At 42.3% G+C, this 27,720-nt stretch overlaps 1 protein-coding gene across 11 annotated transcripts in view; it reads left to right on the top strand.

Annotated features, from left to right (window-relative positions):
- LOC143940418 (E1A-binding protein p400-like) overlaps positions 1 to 27,720 on the top strand; it is a 303,118-nt gene that overhangs the window by 144,473 nt on the left and 130,925 nt on the right. For all 11 annotated transcript variants that reach the window (XM_077461750.1, XM_077461754.1, XM_077461752.1 and 8 more), the window contains 5 exons: positions 6,829 to 6,998; positions 14,517 to 14,691; positions 17,010 to 17,146; positions 21,855 to 22,041; positions 22,292 to 22,458. In XM_077461750.1, the coding sequence (XP_077317876.1) occupies positions 6,829 to 6,998; positions 14,517 to 14,691; positions 17,010 to 17,146; positions 21,855 to 22,041; positions 22,292 to 22,458 (836 nt within the window). The remainder of the gene's footprint in view (positions 1 to 6,828; positions 6,999 to 14,516; positions 14,692 to 17,009; positions 17,147 to 21,854; positions 22,042 to 22,291; positions 22,459 to 27,720) is intronic.

Here is a 27,720-nt window from a genome sequence, read left to right as displayed (position 1 = left end):
TTTATAGACAAATGGCTCATACACGAAGTGTCAGAAAGGACAGGGCTTTTGAGAGGGCCTTTAGCCCTTGGTGGTATGATTTAAAGACAGGTGCATGCTCTGCTAGGATGGTAGATGCTTTGTTAAGATGAAAAACTACCAGATCTACAGAGGCGGCAGACCACTTTTTAACAAGGTCTTCCTCAAACTGCCGACTAATAGCCACTTAAAAGTTACAAGTATATTGTCAGGATGTTTTCAGTTTCCATAAAGGAAGACTGAGTGGGTGCATTAAGAAATACTTGGTAATCCTATCCAGTCCAAAAGATCCTAGATGGAGAGCTAAAATAATTTTGAAGTGATAGCATAAGACTGAGACTCCTCAGAAGCAGATTGATCCATCAAGGACTGAAGAGACTCTGCATCAGACAGCGTATCAGCAGTTGATAATGCAGAGACCAGTGACTTTGTGGGCAGATCAGTCAGAGTCTCTGCACAGGAAGGAATGGGAGCATGCTTGTGATCTCTGTGGTCAGAAACATCTGTGCTATTTTGTAAACAAACATTCCTGCAGGACTGCAGCGAAATCCTTGGGTAGAGCAGAGGAGATGCCATTGCATTTAACAGCATTGGAGCTGCTAGTGGAGTGTGAGCTGGAGGCACCTATTACAGTGGGCCTGACACCCTGGTACGAGGCACAAGGCAAAACCTCAGGTACTCATGAACCAAAGCGCTGAAAGTGGGTGTAAAGTCAGGCTGCCAAGGGGACAAAGTCACTGTAGGCGGACAGTAGGAACAACCCTAGGATCGGAGTTTCACATGGTTCTTGTAAGCAGGAGCAGCAGCAGCAGCAGGAAGGATGCCAGCAGAGCTAAAAAAACGAACAAAAAACCCCCACAAAAAACGGCACGCTGGGAGTGGAAGGGGTTATCATAGGCTGGCTTACAATTTTTATGTCTGCCATTGTCCAGTCTTCCTGTCGGTGGCAGTATAAGCCAACAGTATATGACTACCTGTGTCCCTCAATGGACAAGAGAGAAGGTAATATATCTGGAGTTAGCAAGGATTATCATACATAGGAGACAGACAATAAAAGGGGAAGCTACAGATGTAAGTAAAATTTACAGTGAGAGCTCATAATGGATGCTGACTGAAAATACACATTTGTTTCTGTTGAAAAAGTATTTTAAGGGGGTGTCCTAGCTATGGAGGAGTGAAGACGTGTGTCTCTTCAGCTCAGTGTGCGCCACAGCTTCTTCAGCAGCATACAGGGGAAATTCCACTCTCTGCGGGCTCCTGCCATGCCACAATGCCGCCTGACCTCCTCCCAGCCACCGAAAACCGATCTCTCCCTATGGGGGCAGCTGGAATCATGTTTTCCCAAGACCCAATGGACAGGCAACGTGTTTTCCAAGATGGCGCGGGGGCACAGCTCAAATCCAATACTTCACAGCTGGGGAAAAGATGAGAGACACTTAAGCAGAGATTTGATAAGACAGTTCCCAATATATCTTTACTCAAGGAGAGATGTGTAGCACAGGATCAAAAAATTGAGACCCTGCTATGTCAGATGGTTTTGAAAATCGTTGCTGGCGGTCAAATATTCATATCCATGGCCTGCCCGAAGCCACGGGCCCCAAAGATATTATCCCTACTCTGGTCGGTATATTAAGAGAAGTATTGGAGTTACCCGATACAGTTCCCAATGAAATTGACTGGGCCCACAGGGCATTCAGACCTCCTCAAAATGCTGACAACCCTAGCGATGTTACTTGTAGATCGCATTATGCATAAACTGCACAGAAAATCATATTTTGATTTTGATGAGGCTGCATACACTCATGCAGCATAGGGCACTTCGTCCCCTTCTGGCCGCCATCCAGAAGGTGGGTCTCACCTACTGCTGGGGTTTCCCATTGAACCTACAGGTTGCCAGGGAGGCATGACCGGTCACTCTGCTTATCAAGGATGATCTCCCGTGCTTTCTGGCCGCTCTTGAGTTGGATCCAGTCGATTTCCCCGGTTTGGAGAGGGTCATTGGACTTCCCCATTATTCAATTGCCAGACGCAAGGGCCGTAAGAGAGGTCCCCAGCGTCTTGCTTCTGGTTCCTCCCCTGGTCCTTCTTCTGTGTAAGTCCAGACTCGGCAGGCTGGCTCCAAGTTTTAACTAATATTGAGTAGTTACTGTTTATGTTCATGTTGCATTAACCTTGGACTTGTCGCCCTGGCCTTGGACTGGAACTTTTGGCCACCTTATAGTGGCTTCCCCTCTCCAATGGCACCCAGTCAGGTGTGGTAAACAGAAGAGGAGACCCTTGGTCCCTCTAATGACGGTTCACGTTCCCCATGTAGGTCAAACCTATACAGGGGTAGATCCCTGTAGGAATCACGGGTTAGGGCTGAGGGTCTCCTTCTTTGTGGAGTTGTGGCCTGAGCCTAACCTACAGATGACTACATTGTGGGAGATCAAATTTTCTTTTATTTTTGTTTCATTTCTCTCAGGATGTATCTCTTACTCCATCGCTCACACCGTGCCCACTGGCACTTTTGGTGGTTTGCCTACCCTCCTAATCCACCATGGCTGCTCTCAAGGTAATTTCCTATAATGTTTGGGGCCTTTGTTCTCCGCACAAATGTACCAAGCTGTGGCTGGAGTTGAAAAGGTTGGGAGCCCAGATGATCTTGCAGGAGACATATTTCACCCCTCTGTCGGTACCTAAGTTGCCCAACCATTTATATAATCAGTGGTTCCTTAGTACATCTCTGGTATCTAAATCCAGGGGTATGGCTATAGCAATCCACAAATAATATCCCTTAAAACCCACCAGGGCTGCTATGTTTTCCTGAAGGGGCAATTATTGGGAAAATGTTTACATTTGCTACTATTTACCCCCACAATACTAATCAACTCACCTTCATTGATGCAGTTCTGGAAATACTGGCGGAATTTTAGGAGGGTACTCTGATGCTCAGTAGGGACTTTAATGTTAGTCCTGAGTCCCTTGACACGTAGCCGGCTGACTCACTCCTATGCTTTCCTTAAATTCCGCAAAACCCTTCAGACCCATCTCTTGCTAGATAGCTGGAGAGTGCTTCACCCTTCAGGAAGGGACTTTAGTTACTACTCTAAAGTTCATAATGTATATACCCGTATTGACCTCCTATGTATAGACCACCTTACCCTTGAGCTCCTGCGGTCGGTGTCCATTGAGAATATTACAATCTCAGACCATGCTACCATCTCTGTCACCCTTAGCTGCCCACTAGGCACCCATAGAGCATGGTCTTGGCGGCTTAATGAAAATTTACTGGATAATACTGTGGTGGTCTCAAGGGTTAAAGAAGTCCTTAACCATTATTTTAAGGAAAACACTACGGACGACCTTAGTGAAGGGATAGTCTGGCAGAGTCATAAGGCAGTGGTGCAGGAGGAATTAATTTCCTTGCACACTAAACTCAAGAAGGCCCACCAGGCTGACTTTCAGAGGGTCCTTCATGCTCTCTAACAGGCCAAACTTCGACATAGGTGTCATGGAGAATCTGAGGCGTTAACAAAGCCGACTGAACTTCGGAGCTCTTCTCGCACTTACCACCAAGTCCGTAGGTACCAACGTTATCTGTCTCATGAATTCTAAGAGCACAGGAATAAGTGGCGCCGGATGCTGGCCAGGGCTCTCCCTAAAAGATGCGTTCAAACACATGTCCATAAGCTTTACTCTCCTACTGGAGATGTGGTTGTTCATTCCTCCAAAATCACTTCAGTGTTACGTGATTACTATGCCAATCTTATAATCTGGGCTCAAAGTTAACCCATGATACCTAGGCTGCCAGGCTGTCCAGTGTCCATGAATATTTGGCCTCAGCAGGTCTCCCTCCCTTGACTGAAGGACTGTGATCCACTCTGGAGTCTCTCCTTTTACTCCCCTTGAAATTGAAACCACAGTATTCCTTGCCTGGTGGGAAAAGTTCTGGCCCAGATGGATACACCAATGTGGAGCTATTTCAATTCTATAGCGAGTGGTAGCCAAATCCCTTCGGAGGCCCTACTGGCTCACATTACAATTCTTCTGAAGCATGGTAAAGACCCCACCTTACCACAAAATTACCGCCCCATTTCACTGCTTAACACGCATATAAAAATCCTGGTGAATCGCCTGAAACATATTATCCATCAGGACCAAACAGGAGTTATTATGGGCCAAGAGGCAAGAGATAATTCCCTCAGGGCTACTCAAACTATACAATGGGCCTGTAGCTGTCAGGACCCCATGCCTTACCTGATCTTATCTCCAGACAGAGAAAAAGTGTTTGACCAAGTGGACTGAACCTACCTTAAGGTGTTCTTGGAGATCCTGGGGTTGGGATCGAACATGTTATCGTGGATCATAACTCTGTATTCAGCTCCCACTGCCCAGGTGAAGGTCAACTGACTCCCCTTTTCTCATTGCCTAACCTGATGCGAGAACTCCAGCTTTTTGGGACACTTTTAAATTGCAAAATCAATTTCACAAAATCAGAGATCTTGCCTATCCAATTGCCCCCTCCCCTAGCAAGCAGCCTTCAGACAGCTTTCGCCTTTTCGTGGGCCAAGTCCTCTTTGAAGTATCTGGGTATTCAGCTCACTGACAGCTTTGGCACACTATATACTAATGACTATCCCTCACTGTTGGCCACAGTTAGGCGGGACTAAGATAGCCTTTACTTGGGTAGAACGAGTGAACATTATAAAAATGAATATCCTCCCAAGGATACTTTTCTGCATGCAGATGGTGCCTGTACCCCAGAGGTTTCTTCTCCCAACTTACCAGCATGTTAGCCAAGTTTGTGTGGAATGCACAGAGACCACAAATCGCTTAGAGTGCTGCGGCACTCAAATAAAACGGGTGGTCTGGAATTCCAGATATCCAGAGATATTAAAAGGCCATAGTTCTCCAGCGGATCCTGGTGTTTCCATACGCAATCTAAGCTTTGGATATCCTTAGAAAAGCGTATAGCAGGCAGAAACTTGTCTTTCACTCCATGGCTGGCCCGGGAGCATAGGGGGTTATCAGACAGCACTTCTTTGACGTCCCATGTTATTAGAGTTTGGGATCGGATTAATCACTTGTTGGACCTGGCACCCCCATGTGTCCCCGTTGGCTCTGCTGGGGTTTTTTTTTTTGTTTCCCACTGGTGAACAGATCGCTTTCTTTGGACCATGGGCAGATGATGGCAATGCCAGTTGTGATAAATTCATGGAAAACAGTAAGCTGCTGGCCTTAGAGGCTTTGGAGGCCCTATGGACTGCAGGCGTAACAGACAACTCCATCCTGTTTTCACAGGGCATGGCTGTTCTATTAGAGACATATCCTCTCTCACGCCCTTTGAACGTCTTTTTATAGCTGAAGAACCTATACCCCAAATGGTTTCTGAACAATATCCACTGTTGGCTTCCGCCACTTCTAAAGCCAAGTCTGTGCATATCCGAGCATGGGAACAAGATTTAAATCTCAAGTTCTCTGAGGCTCAACTGACCTACCTGTACCAGCTTACTCATTCTAGTTCACTAGATTCCAAAATGCAAGAGACAAATTATAAGATTCTATCACGTGAGGGCCCCGCTGACCTGTCGCGAATATACCTCTCTATTTCTGATCTATGCTGGTGAGGCTGTGGTTATAGAGGCACGCTATTGCATCTGTGGTGAAAATGCCCTGTGATAGAACCCTTTTGGAAAGAGATCAATGCCCAGATGAAGGATATCCTTGGCTGAGACATTCCCCTATCACCGGAAAACACTATCTCTTTCACATCCCTCTTTTGCTGATCAGCCAGTATAAATGAAGTGTGTTGCCTCACCTTTTGAATGCGACTAAGAGCTTCCTGCCAATTTATTGGAAGTGCACACGAATTCCCAGGTCTGAGGAGTGGATAGTTAAGGGGAACGAGATCAGAGATGCGAAGGACTGGACAGCGACTTGCAAGGGTACACATGAACGCTTCACCAGCATATGGGTAGCGTGGCTAGATCATGTTTCTGACCCATGGTTCGTTTCCTCTAGTTTGGACTTGGCGCTGCTAGAACTGGCAGAAGACTCTCTTAGACAGCGAATGCGCTCTCAGCAGCAGTGAGCTAGAATTTCTTCTCGCCATAGGAACGGCCATCCTCTATTTCTCTTTTCTACCTTCGTTACAGCGCATCAGCAGTCATTGGTGTGAGCGACTAGGTTAACAGCGAGAATTTAGGTACGTGCTTGATTTTCTTTTCCCTTTCTAATTTGGGTGTTCACAATGTTTTACTTTCTTTTAAATGTTTGGCTTCTAAAGTGCATTACAAACTGACCTAATGTTTCGACACTGTAGGCGAGGTCACCTCTCATGATGATGGTCCTAATCTTCTTTCCCAGCATCTATATATATAGGTGTGTGTGGCCCTTGTGGTGGCGGCGGCTTATTGGGGGAGGTCTGATGAACCTACTTGTTAAGTTTTTTTTTTTTCTTTTCATGTTTTAGGCTTGTGTATATGCCCTCAAGGTTTCCGCTAACTCCTGACGGAGTGTGCTTTAGGCTGGGTTCACACTACTGCGAATTATTTGCATGTCAGGAGATTGTGACTGGCTCTCTATGAAAAGCAGCCAAACGGTGAACACATAAATAAAGATTTTTTATATATATATATATATATATATATATATAAAAACGTATTTTGAGCTAACAGCGTCATGTTCATATTTTGCCACCAATTTTGCCCAGGGCAGTCTGTTTTTGTAAAAAATAAATGAACTTTCATGTTTGTTTTTTCTGCGTATAGCATGCAGTTATAATTTGAATTATGTTTTCATCATAATTTAATTTTTGTTGTGGTACAGAGGTGGGGGGAGCCAAACAACTTTCACGTCTGCATCACCTCTTACAAGCAGCTGTTTAAGGGCATCCAGGCTTTCATGAAGATGAGGTGGAGGTACCTGGTGCTGGATGAGGTACATCAGATACGGAATATGAATGAGAAGCACTGGGAAGCCATCTTCAATCTGCCTAGGTGATGTGAAGAAAAGGCTTTATTATCATGTTTTAATTATCAGTTCATTATTAAAGATGTGTGTGCTTTCTCAGGAAAAGCAAGGAATGACCTCTGAAAAGGAAACAGCTATCTAAGACAGTCTGTACTGCCTGTAGAAATATAGTTTAACCACTTGACCTCCTGAAGATTTACCCTCCTTCACGACCAGACCATTTTTTGCGACACAACACTGCGTTACTTTAACTGACAATTGCGCGGTCATGCGACATTGTACCCAAATAACATTTAGTCCTATTTTCCCCACAGATAGCGCTTTCTTTTGGTGGTATTTGATCACCTCTGCGGTTTTTATTTTTTGCGCTATAACCACAAAAGGACAGACAACATTGAAAAAAAAAATTTTTCTTTCTGATAAAACATACCCAATAAAAAAAAAAAAAATGATAATTTCTTCATCAATTTAGGCCAATATGTATTTGGCTACATATTTTTGGTAAAAAAAAAATCCCAATAGCGTATATTTATTGGTTTGGGCAAAAGTTAAAGCGTCTACAAACTATGGGATATATATATATATATATATATATATATATATATTTTTTTTTTTATTACTAGTAATGGCGGTCATCAGTGACGTATAGCGAGACTGCCATATTTATTGTGGCTGACAAATCAGTCACCTGCCACTTTTAACACTTTTTGGGGACCAGTGAAGCTAATAAGTGATCAGTGCTAAAAAATATGCACTGTCACTGTACTCATGACACTGACAGGGAAGGGGTTAACATCAGGAGCAATCAAAGGGTTAACTGTGTGCCTAACCTGTGCTTACTCACTGTAGGGGAGGTGCTTTGACTAGGGGAAGGCAAAGATCCATGTTTTCTGTTTTGCAGAAATACAGGATTGATGCCTTTCCTTCGGACAGAACAAAAATCTGCTTTGTTTATGGAGGCAGATTGTAATTCTGCCTGTATAATTGGTGGGTGTCAGCGGAAATGGAATCCACGATACCCGTGGCTGGGCTCCTGCTGTGTGTGATAACAGCGGGAGCAGGATGCTGGCATGGCACGTGTACCCCCCAGATCAGTAAGTGTTAGATCACATACTAGGTATATGATCTGCTGCAGAGCTGCTTCCCTGCTGCAATAAATGCATGGTGGGTGTTCTGCAAGTGATTAAGCCAAAGAAATACGGACAGGGACACCGGGCCAAAATTGGATATAAGAATCCAAGATAATTTTAACTGTTGTTAAAAAAGTTATTTAAAAGCAGCCATTGTATTTTGTGGGCAAAACCACTTCCCTTCATCAAAGCTCAACATAGGATAAAACTTGGATGAAAACCGTGACTTTCCAGGTCTATATTAGAACCAGTACTGAACTATACTCATGAAGGAACAACTTGACAGCAGTTGCTAAGCAGCTCTGTTGCTGATCTTTTAAAAAAATGTTATTACTTTATCGTACATCACGGGACACAAAGCCATAGTATTAACTATATGGGTATATAGGTACCTTCAGGTGATGGACACTGGCACACCCAAGACAGAAAGTTCACTCCCTGTATAACCCCTCCTCCTCTCAGGAGTACCTCAGTTTTTTCGCCAGTGTCTAAGGTGCTGGTCACGAGTGAAGATGTGCTCTGTAGAGCTCTACTGGAGGGATCCCTGTTGGATTTAATTAGCCTCCACTGACGGGTCCTTCTAAAGTGCCACTGAGGCCAAGGTGGATGGTACCCAGGCCTCGTATAAGAAGATGGAGGTTTTGCCTTTAACGCCTTTTCTTGACGGGTTGCTATACAGGTCCAAGGGATTGGAACCCTGATAAAAAGGGGTCCATTCCTTGAATTTTTGCTAAACATAGCCCGCCGTGATGGGTGAAGTTTGGATCTGTCTGTCATCAGCAGTATCCTGCGGCGAGGATAAGGTAAGGGAAGAAGCCTAGGAACTGTAAAAAGTCCACCTATGGTTTTTCTTCCTTGAGTAAAATGTTGTCATGCCTTAAGTTCTCCACTAGAGGGAGTACATGCACATACCTTTGTACACTGACTCTCAGTTCAGCTCTGTGTCCAGCAGCTAAGACAGCATGTGTATGGTCTAGTTCATGCAGCATTATTCAGGGGGAATTCCTACACAGGAGCGGTGGGGGCACTTAAGGCGCTGCATACAGGCATTCCCAATTAGAGGAAATACATTTTACTCAGCACAAGGCTGAACTTTATTAGTAGCATTGTATTGCTAGACTATTGCTCAGCAAGTAGTGCATTTACTTAGTGCCTCTGCTTTTGTGCTTAGGACTATGCCTCCCGAAAAGGCTGGTGCAACCACCTCAAAAAGGTACCTAAAGCATCGCCCCCAGGGGCTGAGGACTCTAGTCATGCCTCCACACGGTCATCTTCTCCTGAAATACCAGAAGTGGCTAGCCAGGGTGAGCTATTGGAAACAGTGGGTGTTGCAGCTGTTTCTAACATCACAGCCCCTGTACACATGACTGAAGATGCCTTTTCCTCCGCCCTGCTGGGGCTAGAGGAGAGACTATCGGCTTTAATCGCATCTTCCATCCAAAGGGATAGGAAGCGTGGTAGATCCTCTTCCCCCACCTCAGACCCTTTATCAAGGGAACAGTGGGTAGGGGATCAGGAGGAAAGGCAATCCAATAACTCCTCTTCTGAGGAATCAACAGTGGATGAACCCTTTTCAGCCTCGCAATCTGAAAAGTTGCTGGTAAAGTCTCTTACAGAAATGGTCCGTTCTGCTTTCAAGCTGCCCCTAATAGAGTCGGCTGAAAGTTCAGTTTCTTCTTTGGGTTCCTTAAAACCTCTGCAGACTTTGCATGCGTTTCTCGTCCATGCATTACTGGAACAGCTTATTTATGCTGAATGGGATCATCCAGATAAGCATGTTCTCCCTCCAAAAAGGTTTTCAGTACTTTTTCCCATGGAGGAGAAATTCACCAAAAGATGGAATGTTCCAGCAGTTGACGCTGCTATGTCCAGTGTGAATAAAAGTCTTGTCCAGTACCAGTAAACAATGCTCAAATGCTTAAGGATCTTAACAGATAAGAGATTGGAATTCCTGCTGAAACCCTCTTTTTTTTGGCAGGTGCAGTTACTCAGCCTGCAGTCGCTGAAATAGGCATCTGTCTGTCCCTGAAGGACCACTTTAAACAGGCCCTTAAGGAGGTTCCTGTACAACAGGCCCGGGACTTGACCAAACTGCCATTTTTCCATTGACGCCATCAAGGATTCTATCCACCAGGTGTCTCACCTTGCGCTTGTACTGGTGCACATACAAAGGATCTTGTGGTTAAAAAATTGGTCAGCCGAAGCAACATATAAAAGGTTCCTGACTGGTTTTCCTTTTCATGGGGATTGGCTATTTGGGGAGGATTTGGACAAATACATTCAAAAGATTTCAAGTGGAAAAAGTACTCTTTTGCCAGTCAAAAAAAGGAGTAAACTCCCTTCATTTAAGCGGGCTCTTTCTCCAGCACCAGAGGCATCTGCCTCTAGGCAGTTGAGATGGCCTCCACCGTCAGAGTCTAGAGGAAAACCTCAGGGTCAGGCTCAGGTGCAAAAGAATTCCTGGGGGCGGAAACCTGCAAAACAGAATTCTAAAGCCTAATTATGAAGGGGCGCCCCAACTCGCCAGGGTGGGGGGAAGACTTCTGCAGATCTCAGAAGTTTGGCAGGAGGAAATTCAGGACAGATGGGTCATCTCCACAATAACTCTAGGGTACAAACTGGAATTTCAGGAGTTTCCACCGCCTCGTTTTCTGAGATCAACATTCCCAAAGATCCAGGGAAAAGGCAGTCTCTGTTTCGGGCATTAGACCGATTCCTGGCTCAGGGGGTGATTATCCCCACAGAAGATCAAAGTTTGGGGTTCTATTCAAACATCTTTACGTTACCAAACCGAATGAAGATGTCAGACCCATTCCAGAGCTAAAGAATCGAAATCAGTTCCTGAAGGTCCGCTGTATTTGCATGGAGTCAATCAGGTCGGTGGTTTCTATCCTACAAGGAGGAGAACTTCTATTGACTTCAGGGATGCATATCTGCATGTTACTATATTTCTCGCTCACCAAAAGTTTCTGCGGTTCGAGGTAGAACAGTATCATTTTCAGTTTGTAGCCTTGCCCTTCAGTTTGGCTACAGCACCCCGGGTATTTACAAAAGTTCTGGCTCCACCTCTAGCCAGGTTAAGGACGCAGGGCATAACAGCCTTGGCGTACCTGGACAATCTATTGCTAATAGACCAGTCGGTGGACCATTTGGAGCAAAGTGTGCGCATTACAATCGACTTGGAAAATCTAGGTTGGATTCTCAACATAGAGAAGTCATCCTTAAAACCACTAAAAAGGCTGGAGTATTTGGGTCTGATCATAGACACAGCCCAGAAAAAGGTGTTCTTGCCTCAGGCAAAGATCAATGCTATAAGAGAGCTGGTACAGATGGTCAGGTAGAAAAGAGATCCCTCCATTCGCCTTTGCATAAGGTTATTAGGAAAGATGGTGGCTTCATTCAAATTGGTTCCCTATGCCCAGTTCCATACGAGACTGTTGCAAAACAGTATCCTGTCTGCTTGGAACAAAACGGTTCAAGCTCTAGACTTGCCAGTGCGGCTGTCCCCAAGGATATCCCAGAGCCCCAGTTGGTGGTTGGTAACCTGGAATCTACTGAAAGGAAAATCCTTTAGACCAGTTATCTGGAAAGTGGTAACGACAGATGCCAGCCTTTCAGGTTGGGGAGCAGTACTAGAAAGGACAACTGTCCAGCGACAGTGGTCAAGAACTGAAAGAACCCTGCCTATCAACATCCTAGAGATTCTGGCAGCTCGTCTGGCTCTGAAGGCCTGGACATTCAGGTTACAGGGTTGTCTTGTCAGGATCCAATCCGACAATGCCACAGCTGTGGCTTATATCAATCACCAAGGGGACACCAAGAGTCTTGCAGAGCAGAGGGAGCTGAACCATATCCTAACTTGGGCATAAATGAATTTTCTGTGCCTATTGTCAGTTTTCATTCTGGGAATAGAGAATTGACAGGTGGATTATTTGAGCCATGGTCCCTTCACACCGACAATTTTCTGGCTGTTTGTCGAAAATGGGGGACTCCGAACGTAGATCTTCTGGCGTCCAGGTTCAACATGAAGTTGGTCAACTTTGTGTCCAGGACAAGGGATCCACTCGCATGCGGAACAGATGCGTTAATGACCCCATGGGATCAGTTTTCACTGATTTATGTATTCCCCCCTATTCAGTTGCTGGCACAACTTCTTTGCAGGATCAAGCTGGAAGGAAAGCAGGTAATTCTTGTAACCCCAGCCTGACCCATAAGGTCCTGGTATGCAAAAATCATAAAGATGGCGGTGGGTGGCCCATGGTCCCTTCCCACTACGCCCAGACCTACTCTCACAGGGGCCGGTATTCCATCTTACCTTACAAACTCTAAATTTAACGGCTTGGCTATTGAAACCCACATTCTGAAGAAAGGTGGGCTATCAGTGGACTATAGGAAGTATAGCATAGACAGAATTCTTGCCTTTTTACAATTAGGGTTAGAGATGAAGCTGGCCTTGAGTACTATTAAGGGCCAAGTCTTGGCCTTATTGGTCTTATTTCAAAGACCGCTTGCTTCGCATTCTTTGGTGAGGGTTTTTATTCAAGGGGTGATTCGGCTTAATCTGCCAGTTAGATCACCTTTGTACCCTTGGGACTTGAACTTAGTTTTGTCAGTGTTACAAAAACAGCCTTTTGAACCGCATACTCCCTTAGTCCTTCTGACAAGAAAGTTAGTATTCTTGGTTGCTATGTCCTCAGCAAGGAGGGTTTTGGAATTGGCTGCTCTTTCTTGTAAAAAAGCCATATTTAATTATTCACAAGGACAGGGTCGTGTTGCGTCCTCGTTCAAGTTTTCTGCCTACAGTGGTCTCAGGGTTTAACCTGAACCAAGATATTGTCCTTCCATCTTTTTCTCCAAAACCATGTTCTAGGGAAGAGAAGTCACTACATTGTCTTGATGTGATGGGAGCAGTCAAGGTCTATTTAGAGACGACTACTCAGATCCAGAAGACTGATGTCTTATTTGTGCTGCCAGAAGGTCCTAGGAAAGGACAAGCAGCGTCAAAATCCACTATTTCTAAGTGAATTCGCAAGCTATAATTCAGGCTTATGCTTTAAAGGGTAAGATTCCACCTTTTAAAGTCAAGGCGCACTCTTCCAGAGCAGTTAGTGCTTCTTGAGCAGTGCATCACCGGGCCTCCATGGCTCAGATCTGTAAGGCCGCAACTTGGTCTTCAGTACATACATTCACCAGGTTTTATCAGGTGGATGTAAAAAGGCATGAGGATATTGCCTTTGGGCGCAGTGTGCTGCAGGCAGCAGTATACGTCCTCAAGTCTGTGGGCACCCTGCGGGTTGTGTCTCCCTCCCCTCAAGTAGCGTTGCGATGGGATGTCCCATATAGTTAATACTATGGCTCTGTGTCCCGTGATGTACGATAAAGAAAATAGGATTTTTATAACAGCTTACCTGTAAAATCCTTTTCTTGGAGTTCATCACAGGACACAGAGGTCCCGCCCCTCTTTTGGGATTTGTATATATTGCTTTGCTACAAAAACTGAGGTACTCCTGGGAGTAGGAGGGATTATATAGGGACTGAACTTCCTGTCTTGGGTGTTCCAGTGTCCATCACCTGAAGGTGCCTATATACCCATATGTTAATACTATGGCTCTGTGTCCCATGATGTACTCCCAGGAAAAGGATTTTTACAGGTAAGCTGTTATAAAAACCCTATTATGACTTTTGAATAATTTATATTTCACATATAAATTTTTAATATAGAGTCCTTCCATGTCCTTTTGTTAGCAAAGCATGCTGGACCCATTAAATTTAAAATAGAAATGGAAGACCAAACATTTGTATATAGATAATAAAAGAAACATTATAAATACCTTCTTTTTAAAAAAATAAGTGATTACATAATCTTTGTTCTTGGATGCATAAGAAGCTTATAGAAAGGTGGAAGTGGAAGTAGAGCAGTACACTGATCTTCTCAGTAATGGCTGGGCAGGGAGGTGTGTCAACAGAACACTGATTATTGGAGGACAGCCAGACTCTTCTCACATATAGCCAGAAAACTGACTACAGTACGCTGAGATGGATGTGCTCTCTGCCTAATGTGGTCAGTTTAAAATAGGAAGTCGGGGGGCCTGGCAGAATCACCGAGTATTTCGCACAAAGAGAGCAAAACAAAGAGAACAGGATACTTTTTAATGCAATCACATGGTAAACATTAGTGTAACATATTCTTTAATGGGGTGTTGACCTGCTGTACTTTTATATTAAAGCCAGCCCCCAGGTTAAGCAATCTAAAAAGAGTTTTAATTGGGATAGTGTGGTATACTGCATCATGTTTAATTCCCTCATGTTTTTATTGCGTAAGACAGTTTTGCTTCTGACAGTTCATGTGTGATGAATACACACACACATAAGATTTGACTTTACTGGATGTTAATTGTTATGTCTTTTTTACAGCCAGAACCGGTTGCTTCTCAGAGACACTCCACTCCAAAACACGTGGAAAGATCACTGGACCATGATGCATTTTTTAATCCCAGGAATTTCCAAACCTTACCTGGACTTTCCTCTGAAAACCAATGGAGAAGAAAACCAAGAAAACTGCCATAAACTTTTCATAATGTTGCACAGGGTTGGTAATGTTCACTTTCATTGCTGCTAGTTATGTAGTAATTTATGACAATATGGTTTCCATATTAATTGCAGCATGTGATCTAGATCAGCTTAATTATCTAACAATACTGCTGTGTATGGAGTATTCATAATTTTTAGGGATGCTATTATTTCATGCTAGATATTATGGGGTTGCATTTTCACTGCTAGTGGATGTCCATAATGTGGTGTTCCCCCACGGATTTGATTCTATGGAATGCTGAGGCTCTTCCATTTGAAAGGTGTAAGAAACACTGCAGATAGGAGAGTTTTCATGGCCTTTACAGGCAATATGTCTTCAAAACATATGTCAGGCCAAACAGAATTGCACATATGCAACACATCTTTGCAGCACATCCAGATTTTTCCATATTTTAACCACTTCTGGACCGCCGCACGCCGATGTACGTCCCTGCTTTGAGGATGGATATTGTTGTTATGGCAGCAGCTAGCTGCCCCAACCCCGGATTCGCCGCAAGATCACTTTTATCAGCAGTGGGAGAGGGCCCTCATGGAGGCAATCGGATCCTTACTGTGGCTGTATATGGAGACGAGGGGAAGATGGCGCCCACCCGTCTCCATGACACTGCAGGGCGGAAGCTACGTCAAAACATCACTTCCGCCCATAGCTCTTAAAGGGCCATTTTATTATTTTCTTTTTCTTTTTTTTAAATGACATTTTTTTTTATTGCATTTTAGTGTAAATATGAGATCTGAGGTCTTTTTGACCCCAGATCTAATATTTAAGAGGTCCTGTCATGCTTTTTTTCTATTACAAGGGATGTTTACATTCCTTGTAATAGGAATAAAAGTGACACATACGTGAGTAGCGCCAGCATATGAAAACAGTGTTTAAACCACACATATGAGATATTGCCGCGATCGTTAGAGCGAGAGCAATAATTCTAGCCCTAGATCTCCTCTGTAATACAAAACATGCAATCTGTAGAATTTTTTAAATGTCGCCTATGGAGATTTTTAAGGGTAAAAGTTTGTTGCCATTCCACGCGCGGCCGCAATTTTGATGTGTGACATGTTGGGTATACGTTTACTCAGCGTAACTTTATCTTTCACAATAGAAAAAAAAATTGGGCTAACTTTACTGTTGTGTTATTTTTTAATTCAAAAAAAGTTTGTTTTTCTTTAAAAAAAGTGCGCTTGTAAGACCGCTGAGCAAAAACGGTGTGACAGAAAGTATTGCAATGACCGCCATTTTATTCTCTAGGGTGTTAGAAAAAAAATTATAATGTTTGGGGGTTCTAAGTAATTTTCTAGCAAAAAAAAAAAAACTGTTTTTAACTTGTAAACAACACATCTAAAAAAGAGGCCCGGTCTTAAAGTGGTTAAACGTGCTGCTAGTACAGAAAAAAATGTTGATGGATGTTGTGATAGAAATATAGCGTGTTCCCATTTGAGCTGACAACACAGTATGTTTGAGCCCTAAAATCCTAAGGACATGGTGTCAGCCTTGCCTGCTTCATTTCTAATGGATTACAAAGGACACAGCCCTCTCCTTATTCTCCCTCCCCTTTCATCTCCATAACTCCTCCTCGTGCAGAGAAAGTTATCAGGCTTGTAGATTTTTGCAAAATCAAAAGGTATTTTGCCATAATCAACAGGTAACAAAATGCTTTCAATAAACTTCTCCTATGTATAGAATACATAGGAGAAGGTTATTGTCAGGATTTAAATACACTTTAAGCATAAGACCTGTATAATACATCGATGGACAGTACTGTTTTCTTATCTCACAGGCTGCATACTGGTATTGGAGACGGTTCTTAAGCTTAGTGGCAGATTCCTTTTGGGAATAGTTAATGCTTTACAACTGTGCTTTGTAGAATTCTGTGAAAGTCACTAATTTTAAATGTGCATTTGTTAAATAGGTATTTGAGACACTGTCCTAAGAGCAACAGTACAGTATTTTGTCAGGGATTAGGTTTCATTAGGCTGACTGCACTCAGCCTGCACTGAATACCCAAGATGAGGAAGAATTGAGGTGCTGGATATGGATCCTCCTCTAATGGAGTTAATGTTCTTAGTGGAGACAAATAGCTTGGGTTCAATGACCCTCTACAAAGTGGGAGCCCCTTAAAAACAAACAAAATATTTTATATACATTTGCTCCAGAAAGAGCATCAACAAAATGATCCATAGTTCCAACTATGGTTTAGTGGTTCAGTAAATGGTCAAAAATATTCAGGTGCACCATATCTTAGGAAAGATTTCAAGGTATTCATAATTTTCATACTATTTTGTGATTCAAGGTAGTTCCTTGATTGTTTTTTCTTTTTTTAGACTGTTCGACCTTTTGTACTAAGAAGGTCAAAGAAAGAAGTTGAAAAGCAGCTGCCAAAAAAATATGAGCACGTCCTAAAGTGCCGTCTCTCCAACCGCCAGAGAGCCTTATATGAGGATGTTATTCTTCAGCCAGGGTATGCCTTTTATCCATGCCACACTGGTGGTTTATTTATTTAAATTTCATGTTCAGGTGTCTAGGTTTAACTACATTTCACAGCCATCTGCTTACAGCTTTTTGTTGTTGGATTTATGCTGAATTCTCCATTTGCAGTGTGTCAAAAGAGCAAGAGCAAAAAGTGTATATAGACAAGAGATTATTATATATTTTGTTGTGGGACTCAATGGTGATTAATCCATTGATTCGCCATTTTGAAAAAGTTAATATTTACAGATAATATTCCAGCTTCCTGGATATGAAACGAAAGAATTTGAGATCTAGGTGCTGGGTAAGAATGACCAATGTGTCTAGATAATAAAATCTCCACGTGAGCCCTAGTTGAAAAATTATTACTGAATCAATCATTTGCTACTTTCAAATGTATTTCTTACTGTGTGTCATAATGCTAGTGTATATCTATGGTGTAATACCAGTTAGGGTGACTTTAAAACAGCTTTACAGAGAACCAGTCAAGATTTTGGCATTTATAAGACTATAACCCCTTCCTCAAATTTTTATAACCGTGCAACTTTCCTTTGCGTGCAAGGGCTCTGTTATTCATTTGTATTCTCTCCCTGTTGGAGCAGAAATATCAGCTTAGTATCAGACTGTGGCCACTCACTGACTGACCATTCTTCTGCCTTGGCTCAGGGCTATTAGTTGTTATATGAAGGAAGAGAAATCACCTAAGAGCTAATTCCCAAAACACTCCTACCACATCTCATATTATAACTATTAAAAAAAGAATGCCCTGAAGGGGATTGTATGGGTAAGAGTATGCGTAAGGGATGAAAGCATAAGTAGCAGAGTATATAAAAAATATAAACAAATTTTATTACAAAATAGAATTTACAAAATGCATTTTAAATTTCCTAAAAACATAGGATATGTATTACATATACAGTTGCTTGTTTGTTGGATCACATATAGTCTCCAGAAGGCTCAAGCAGGTGATGTGATCAGACAATATTAAAGAAAAAAAATTGTTTTCAGTATAGTAAAACATTCAATAAAAAATATATATGTATATCTTTACTTAGTGCAATGAATGTTTTGTGAACATAGCAGAACATATCAGGAACATGGAATAAACACAATAATCACATTTTCAGTATCCTGATTAAATTAATGCACAAGCCATACTGAAGAGCGATGGAGACTTGAGTCTTCAAAAGTACTAAATAACAGTTTTAGTACCAGTAGGAAGGGATTCGGCCAGTTCAGTAGCTGGTCATTAGATAGATGGAAAAAACCAGAGCACTAGGCTGGAGCATTCCCAGTCTATGCGTTATGATATGCTGTGGTATAAATTGTCCCCACCATCAAGCAGCAAATCAAATCTCACAAGGAACAGCCATAGAGCCGCCAGTCTACCATGAAATAAAAAATAATAGTATGAAAGAATAAATATATACTGTACTTATTCTAAAGTCAATAGTGAGTTTACCATGTATGCCAATTGCACTCAAGGTTAAATGTAGAAAGTGTGTAAGGATATAATAATGCATTAGAGAACCCAATGTTTGCTAAATTATAGCACAGGGAAAAATCTACATAGAAGGGTATACGTTTAAAGTGGAAGTAAAGCCTTCTATCAATTTCAGTCAAGGAAGCTGCCATCTTGGCATCTAATGATTCTTCAACTGCCATAATGCTGCACATGTGATCAGTTATGAAACCAGCCATTGGATGGTTTAAAAGTTTGGTTGAGAGCACAACCAATGTGAAAGTTAGCATTTCCGGCTTGCCGGGAATGTTTGTGTTTTTTGAAACTGGGTTTACTCCCGCTTTAAGCACAGTAGTACTAGAGAAAGAGACATTTCCATGGAAAAATATAAAAAAACGCAACACCCTCAGTGCAAGAGACACCCACAATGAAACTCACACAAAAAGATAAAACGTCTATCTTTTTCCTTTTTCTGAACCAGCATCTCACTTTGTCTAGCATGCTCTGTGTGTGACCGAATCCCAGCTGTGCAGCAGAAAAACTGTTGCATTGAAGGAGTATTTAAGCCAAGATGGGTCAATGGTAATTGATTAATTAATTTGAATAAGCTGAGACAAAGTGCAAACGCTAGGCAGTGTGTGATACTATTGTGCTGATCAGCTGTGTGTGAAATGGACAATCAGCACGGTGGCATCAGACGCCGATATGGCCGCCAGCACAACAAAAGGGCATGCAGGTACTGGCAAGTTGGTACCCCCGGACTGCGAATGCACCGCACACGGGATGTCCAAGTGGCCACAGAGTACATTACAGCCAGACTAGATGGAATATAGAGGCTGACAGAATGGAATATTAAAACTATGAGAGCTAAAATCTTGGACACATCCCTGCGGAAGCGCAGTGTATTACAACCCTTACAAAGGGAATGCCCATGGATGTAATAACATCCTAGGGCTCCTATGTGCCGGGGAGCCTCGATGAGCCACCGACGATGACAACAGAACCCCACAGCATAGCCAATTAATTCCGACTTCAAAAAATTCTTAGTACTGATAGAAAAGGTAAATAAAATTAGAAAGAGTTTATGGGACTGGAGGCTGCGTCATTCTTGTACATTCGTATTATATAGACAAATGTAAGGCATTACTGAAAGAATGCTAGAGCTGAAAAAAACAAAAAGAAAAATCATCAGAGAATTAGATTATAAATTTGGCATGACAGAACATAATTATTCCAAATATCTTAAGTCAAACAAATTATCTATATGTAATCAACAGGGGGTAAGACAGATAGATGCTACATATCTAAATAGGAAATTTATGAAATTATATTGGGTTCAATTAGAGATCTCTGTCAAAACCCCCAGATGAAAAGCCAGGCAAAAAGGGCTTCAGACTGAAAGCCTCATTGAGACCCAGTGGCACGGTAGCATTTAAATTTGATATCCACCTCATCTCGCGTTGTAGGAGGAGCTTGTTGGAGTCTCCTCCTCGCGAGCTGGGGTGTATACGGTCGAGTACCAAGACCAACACCTTGGGGCATACCCCACCATGAGTTTGTAGAACCTGCCTACCAAGGGGAAGGTCCAGATCATTCGTCTGCATGGCTCAAATATGTCAGTAAATCCTCTGCCATAATTTTTGTATGGTTTTCCCAATGTAAAAACATTTACAACTGCATACCAAGAGGTAAACCACATAGTTGGTCTGGCAATTAGAATACGAATTAGAATAAGAAATATCAGCAGGAAAAAATATAAACGAAAAAATAGTGTAAAAGAAAGAAGAAAAAAGTTTTTATAGGGGGTAAGTGAAAAGGAACTGCTGCCTCTTCTAGTTACTACCACCTGGGTGGAGTAAATAAATGAAAGGAAATTAAGTAGAATTCGGCGCTGTTGAAACCCTGATCTAAATATCAGCCAGCAGTAGGTCTCTATTATAAGTGATCTGTTGCTACACAGCTGTATGGAGGGATCAGAGTGTCACCATAAAAACAAAAAAATAGGAGAAAAATATATACAAGAAATAATATTTTTTATAACATTTTTTACTCTTTATTCCCAATAAAAACCAAGGAGATACAAATATAATATATAATAATATAATATATAAATGTGCTAACAAATAAAGCCTTATCTGCCCCCCCCCCCCCCTCCCAAAAAAATATAAGGCCTTATGTATACTGGAAGTTTTACTAACTCTTCTAGACTAGGGACGTACTTGTGTCTTTTTTTCAACCAAACTAACTATGCAACTATGTAACTCCTTCCCTCCTGGCAGCAGAGTTTTGGCAGAAAAAACACTTGACACTTGTAAACTCATGTAACGCATTTTGGCACGTCAGGTGCTTGGGCATTAATTCATTTTATTGGCCAATATAATAAATTATGCCATATGCGCCTACCGCTTTAGCGCATTTAGGCGCATCAAGTGTGTTTCCTGCCATAACTCTATTGCTGCTGGACACGCTGGCTGTGGGTTATTTTTTTGTCTCCAAATGCCCCTGCATCTAAACTCTAAATGCCTCTGTATGCATCGACACAAAGGGAAAGTTACTAAAATGAATGCACTGAGAATCTGGTGCAGCTGTGCAAGGTAGCCAATCGGCTTCTAACTTCAGCTTTTTCAAATAAGCTATGACACTAAAACCTGGAAGCTGATTTGTTTCTATGCAGAGTTGCACCAGATTTTGCACGCATCAGTTTTATTAAATCTCTCCCAAAGGCTAACATGCAGGGGTATTTAGAGGCAAAAAATGCCCCTATGAGTAGCATAAAAAATGTCCAGTTTACATGAGTCTAGTAGATCACAACCCCTAAAGGTATAATGTGTGAAACCAAGACATTGCCAAAAGGAAAGGAAAAAAAAACACGCTTGCACTCAAGGGGATTTGGGGAGAAAAGGCCCAGGACTCATGTGGTTAAGAAATCCTCTAGCTTCATGTAAAATTACAGTTTTTAAGTGCCTGTTACCAGCACTGAGATTAAGCAAAAGTTTGGACAGCCACTATAGGGGCCCTACATGTCAATAGTAGAGATTTAGAATATTTACGAATTCTGATTTGTGACTGGTGCTTTTTAATATTGACATCATGGCAACCTTTCTGCAGTATGTTCTGTCCTTTTATATATTATTATATTTATCTGTATTACTAATATATGTAGATGTATATTTCACTATATTTATGTTTCTTTTTAGTGCAGTTTTTTTATTGAATTAATGGTTTCTTCCCTGAACAGAACCCAGGATTCCTTAAAAGGTGGCCATTTTGTCAGTGTTCTCCATGTTTTGATGCAGCTGCAAAGAATATGTAACCATCCAGATCTGGTGGATCCACGTCCTGGACATTTCTCTTATGCATGTGAAGCTCTGCAGTACAAAACTGCATCTTTAGTATTGCAGGCATTAGATTATGACCCATGGAAGGTAAGAAACACCCGCTCCTTAAGTAATATTTTTAATGAACAAATAATATATTAAAAATCAATGACAATCATGAGGGCAAAGATACAATAGCACTGCTTTTAGGAGGTTTGATGGTTACTCCAACTCTTTGGGCTTTACCTCCATGAAATACAAAATACAGCTCATAAGTTTAGCAGACCCATTGATTTGTTTTACATACTTGATTGAACTTCAGAAACAAAAGAGTGATGATCCTTTTTTCATTAAACAGGGTCCTGATCTGTCTCTGTTTAATCTGATTGGACTGGAGAATAAAATGACACGGTATGAAGCCCAGGTACTGCCAGTCCAGAAGGTGACTCAGAGGCTAATGGAAGAGATTTACAGTAACCCAGACAATACTGCTCGCCCCAATCCAGTGAAAATTAAACCAAGCAGGTTGGTACTTTTCAACACTATCTAAAAATTTGTCTGTGAAAGTTGTCATTTTTCAAGGTCATTGTATTGCTTATCCAAGCCACTTGTTCAGTTCAAGAGGATACCCCAACATTTATATATGAATACATTTCTATAACTCACTGGAACTGAAGAAGTGGTTTGGATAAACTACAAAACATCTTCAACGTTATGGAACAAGTCAAACTGAATGTGACTGAATACTAGTTACCTAGAATTTTGCTCTCACAAAATAATTTTTATGTAGCATTTTGAACTTTAACCACTTGCTTACTGGGCACTTAAACCCCCCTCAGTCCCAGACCAATTTTCAGCTTTCAGCGCTGATGCACTTTGAATGACAATTGCGCGGGCATACAACACTGTACCCAAATGAAATTTCTATCATTTTTTTCCCACAAATAGAGCTTTCTTTTGGTGGTATTTAGTTACAGCTCGGAGTTTTATTTTTTGCTAAACAAACAAAAAAAGATGCAAAAAAAAAATAAAAATAAATCATGTTTTAATAGTTTGTTATAAAATTTTGCAAACGGGTCATTTTTCTCCTTCATTGAAGTGCGCTGATAAGGCGGCACTGATAGGCTGCATTGGTGGGCACTGATGGGCTGCATTGGTGGGCACTGATAGGCTGCATTGGTGGGCACTGATAGGCTGCACTTGTGGGCACTGATAGGCATAGTTAAGGCGGCACTAATAGGCACAGATAAGGCGGCACCGATGGGCACAGATAAGGCGGCACTGATGGGCAAAGATGGGCACAGATAAGATGGCACGGATGGGTGGCACGGATAAGTGGCACGGATGGGTGGCACGGATGGGCACTGATAGGTACCACAGATAGATGGGACTGATGGGCACTGATAGGTGGCACTGATAGGTGGCTCTGATAGGTGGCACTGCTGGGCACTGATGGGCGGCACTGCTGGGCACTGATGGGCGGCACTGCTGGGCACTGATGGGCGGCACTGGGGTGCAGCACCTTTGAGGCAGATTGGGTGGCACTGTGGGTGGCACTGTGGGTGGCACTGTGGGGTGGCACTGTGGGTGGCACTGTGGGGTGGCACTGTGGGCATTATGGGCACAGACGGGGGGCACTTACTTTTACTTTGTTATTTTTCAGGATGGCACTGCGGGAGGCAGGTGGGCACTGGCAGGTGGCATGTGGTGCCTTTCATTGCTGGCCGTGATCGGGACTGATGTCCCGATCACGGCCGCCGGTGATCAGCTTTTTTTTTTCTCCTCGCGCTGTCAGCGCGAGGAGGAATAATAGCCGATTACCGGCTCCGTTCTATCACATGATCAGCTGTCATTGGCTGACAGCTGATCACGTGATAAGGGGTCGGGATCGACCCCTTACACGGATCGGTGATCAGGCGAGTCTCACGGACTCGCCGATCACAGAGCGCGCCGCGCGCGCCCCTCAGGGGGCGCGCAGGCCGCTCGTAACCAGGACGACGTCAATAGACGTAGTCCTGGAAATCTAGGTCCGCGCTAATGCCGTCATTCGGCAATAGCGCGGTACCCAAGTGGTTAAAGCAGTATTAAACCCAAAACCAAAAATGTAATATATTACAGCTTACCAGTCAATATATATGTTGGCTGAATTTGGTTTATTTATTTTTTTAAGATTTTTCTTTTCACCTTGTAATCCGGCTAGAAGCATACAATCTGTAATAGGGCTCTTTCACACATACATTGAAAATAGACAGTTGGGCCACGTTTTGAATGCTTTACAAATGCCTATCCATGGCACACAGAACTGTTGCAAAGAGTGGGTGGAGGTGTTCATAAAAGTCAAAAAGAACGCTGCCTGCAGAGTTTGGCAGATGTTGATGCTTTGCAACTGCCTCCATTCACTTCTATTGAAACACACCACAACCGCACCTTAAACACACTGTAAAATGCCTAAGGTGTTTACAGTGCAATTGCAAAACATCAAAAGTTATAATTTCCCATTTTAGTCTTGTAAAAAAAACATGGGGCGTTTGAGAAATGTTGCCTGTAAAACACATCCTAAATGTTCATTAATGATATAGGTGCATTAATGTGCTTTTAGGCTGCTCTAAAATTGAATGCAAGTGTGAAAGAGCCCTTAGGGTGCCCCCCGTCTGGAGGAAGGAGCACAGCAGACAGCAGCATTGTCAGTCTGGGGGAGGGGAGTGTTAGATGTACTAGTAGATTTAGACATAATAACAAAATTGAAGCCAAACTCCAGCTCATACTGCAGTTACACAAGCAGTTTCAGTAACACTTTTATTTCCTTTTGGGATAAAGGTTTTCCATAAACAAAAGCTGATCATTGTCAGCCCCCCCCCCCCCCTCCCCCCGTTAGTGGTAAATGGTTTGTCTCAACACTCTAAACTGCTACATTTGTAGGAAAGAAGTGTGTTCTGTTGAAAATCAGTAGACTTACTGGCAGGATCACCAGTTAGTTTTAGACAAAACAATATTTAACCCTTTCACGCCATACGGACCTACAACACTGCCCCCAAGTGGCCATGTTTCTCCCTCTCCTATAAGCTCATAATCACTTGAATGACCATAAACTTATAGCAGAATTGTTCAGCAGACTCTGCTGAACAATTCTATAACTCTGATCAGCGACCTACAACCCGCTGATCAGAGTGATTAACCCTAAATGTGACCGCCCCCCCTACATGCAGCCACTTTTATTCCCCAATCCTCTCAACCCTTGCTGATCCCTTCCACCTAAAACTACCTCCACACTCTTCTTTCCTATCCCTTTCACCCTCAGCACTGAGTACCCCCGCTTAAACCGTTCCGACCCCCCCCCCCCCCCCCTGCGCAAATTGGATCCCTAGCAGCTAACATTATAAGCTGGCATCCCTCCTCTGCTGCTCCTGCTGGCTTCAGGTGCTGCCTGGGGGGGGGTCCAGATGTGTCCCCTAATACCTCTGATCACCCCCCATACCAGCCCCCCTTCCCTTCTGCAGCTTCTGCTCCGGCAATCTGACAGGCTGGAGATCGCGGCGCGGGGAGTGAGGAATGTCTATACAGATTCCTTATTCATTCAAGTAAAGTGATACAGAGAAAAGGACAATCTTCAGTCCCTTTTTCTGTCTCAAAAAAAAGAGATATGGGGGTCAGTTTAGACCTCTGATATCTCACCAAAGACCCCCCCCCCCTGTGTGCTTGTTAAAGGGACCTAAAGCCTTGTTCACACAGGGCATACACACAGCGTACCTTTACAGAGATGCACAGGTGTTCCGTGCATCTCTGTGCAGGCATTCCCATTGATGGCATTTGGGGTGTAGCAACTGCACGGACAGAGACATTGCCCCCCGATTTTACATCCATTTACTGTAGGTCCGCATGCATGTCCCTGAGCTCACACTGTCTGCGTTTGGAGTGGTGTACCCACACGGATGTCAGATTGGCAACAGCAGCTATGCATCTCAGTGGGACTGCCTGTATGGGGATGCATGGAACATCTGTGCATCCCTGTGCAGGTAAACATGGCCCCCCCATGGGTGTACACTTTAGTATGCCACATGTGAACGATGCTTTAGTACTAATTTGGCAGGAATTTTGTAAGTTACGTTGTGTTTATGTGCAATATTCATGATTTTAGTGTATTTTTTGTGAAAATAGCGATATGATAAACATTTGTGCAGTTATTTCGGAGCCCAAAAAATCAGTAGCACTTTTTTTTTATTCTACAGGTCATGTGCTTTTAAAAATATTTAGTTTGAGGGGTCAAATTCTGAAAGCTGTAAGTGAAAAATGGTAACGTCAGGATTTTTAGAGTAAATTGTTGTTATTGACAGTTTTACGTACCTTCAGTTTTCACCATTTCACAAAAAGGTGCAATTTAAAATGTACAAATATTTGTTATTTCTTAACTCAATACAGTTTTAACTTTTATATTTACTAGTCATTTAGCAGGAATGTTGTAAATTTTGCCTTGTATGAATCAACTATTAATGATTTTAGTGTAGTAAACATTTGCACAAATATCGTGGGACCTTAAAAAATCTGTAGCACCTTCTTTTTATTCTACTGGTCCTATGCTTTCAGAAAATATATGGTTTGGGGGGGGGGGGGGTCTTTCATAAATTCTGAAAGCTGTAAGTGAAAAATGAAAACCTCCCAGGCTGTTAGAGAAATTTTTGGGTACGTTTGATTTTCACCGTTTTTCAAAAAGGCGCAATTTAAGATTTACAAATATTTGTTATTTATTAACTCCATACAGGTTAAGCTTTTATATTTAGTAGGGATTTAGCAGGATTTTTTTAAAATTAGCTGTGTTTTTATTGGCTAATAATGGTTTTAGTGTATTTTTTGCAAATATATTGGTTTAATAAACATTTGCGCAAACACCGCTGGCTCTAAAAAAATCAGTAGCACCTTCTTTTTACTCTACAGGTCATATGCTTTCAGAAAATATATGGTTTTGGGGGTCTTTCACAAATTCTGAAAGCTGTAAGGGAAAAATGAAAACCTTCAGGTTTTTAGAGAAATTTGGATATTTACACTTTTGCGTCTGTTCATTTTTCACCATTTCGCAAAAAGGCACAATGTAAAAGTTACAAATATTTGTTATATGTTAACCCAATACAGGTTAAGCTTTTTTATATTTAGTTGGAATTTTGTAAAATTTGCTATGTTTTTAGCTGCTAATAATGATTTTAGTGTATTTTTTGCAAATACATTGGTTTGATAAATATTTGCGCAAATACCACGGGGTCTAAAAAATCAGTAGCACCTTTTTATTCTACTGATCGTGTGCGTTTAGAAAATATATGATTTTGGGGGTCTTTTACAAACTTTGAAAGGTATAAGTGAAAAGCAAAAAAGCAAAGGAAAAATTGCAAAAACGGTCTGGCCACCTGAGTGTATAATATGGAGCACATGGCCTGGCAGTGAAAGGGTTAAATAATTAATCTGGACATTTTTGATAACACTGATTGCGCTTGAAGTACAAGACTAAAAAATGGCATTATTTAAAAGAAACCTGTTACCATTGCATAATGCAGCAACTGTATTATATCATAAATAACGGCAGAAAAATAAACTAAACTTGTTTGCTTCTCTTATGATGTTTTTGTGCTATCTCCATGCGCAGTTATGAGCTTATGAATAATCATTAGCTTTTGGTCTTCTGTAAGATGCAATCTCTCCTTTCCCTGTGGTGGCCCAAGGCTTGTTTTTCAGACAGAGCTTTAAGTGTTTCTTATAATCTTACTACTTTGTCCGCTTTGATTGAGGGTTAACAAATGATCC

This window comes from Lithobates pipiens, unplaced genomic scaffold, assembly GCF_037356315.1.
Source record: "Lithobates pipiens isolate NorthernLeopardFrog02 unplaced genomic scaffold, aLitPip1_a1.2 Scaffold_3, whole genome shotgun sequence".
Lineage (NCBI taxonomy): Eukaryota > Metazoa > Chordata > Amphibia > Anura > Ranidae > Lithobates > Lithobates pipiens.
Note: the sequence above shows the minus strand (reverse complement) of the source record. Positions and strands in the feature narration are given on the sequence as shown.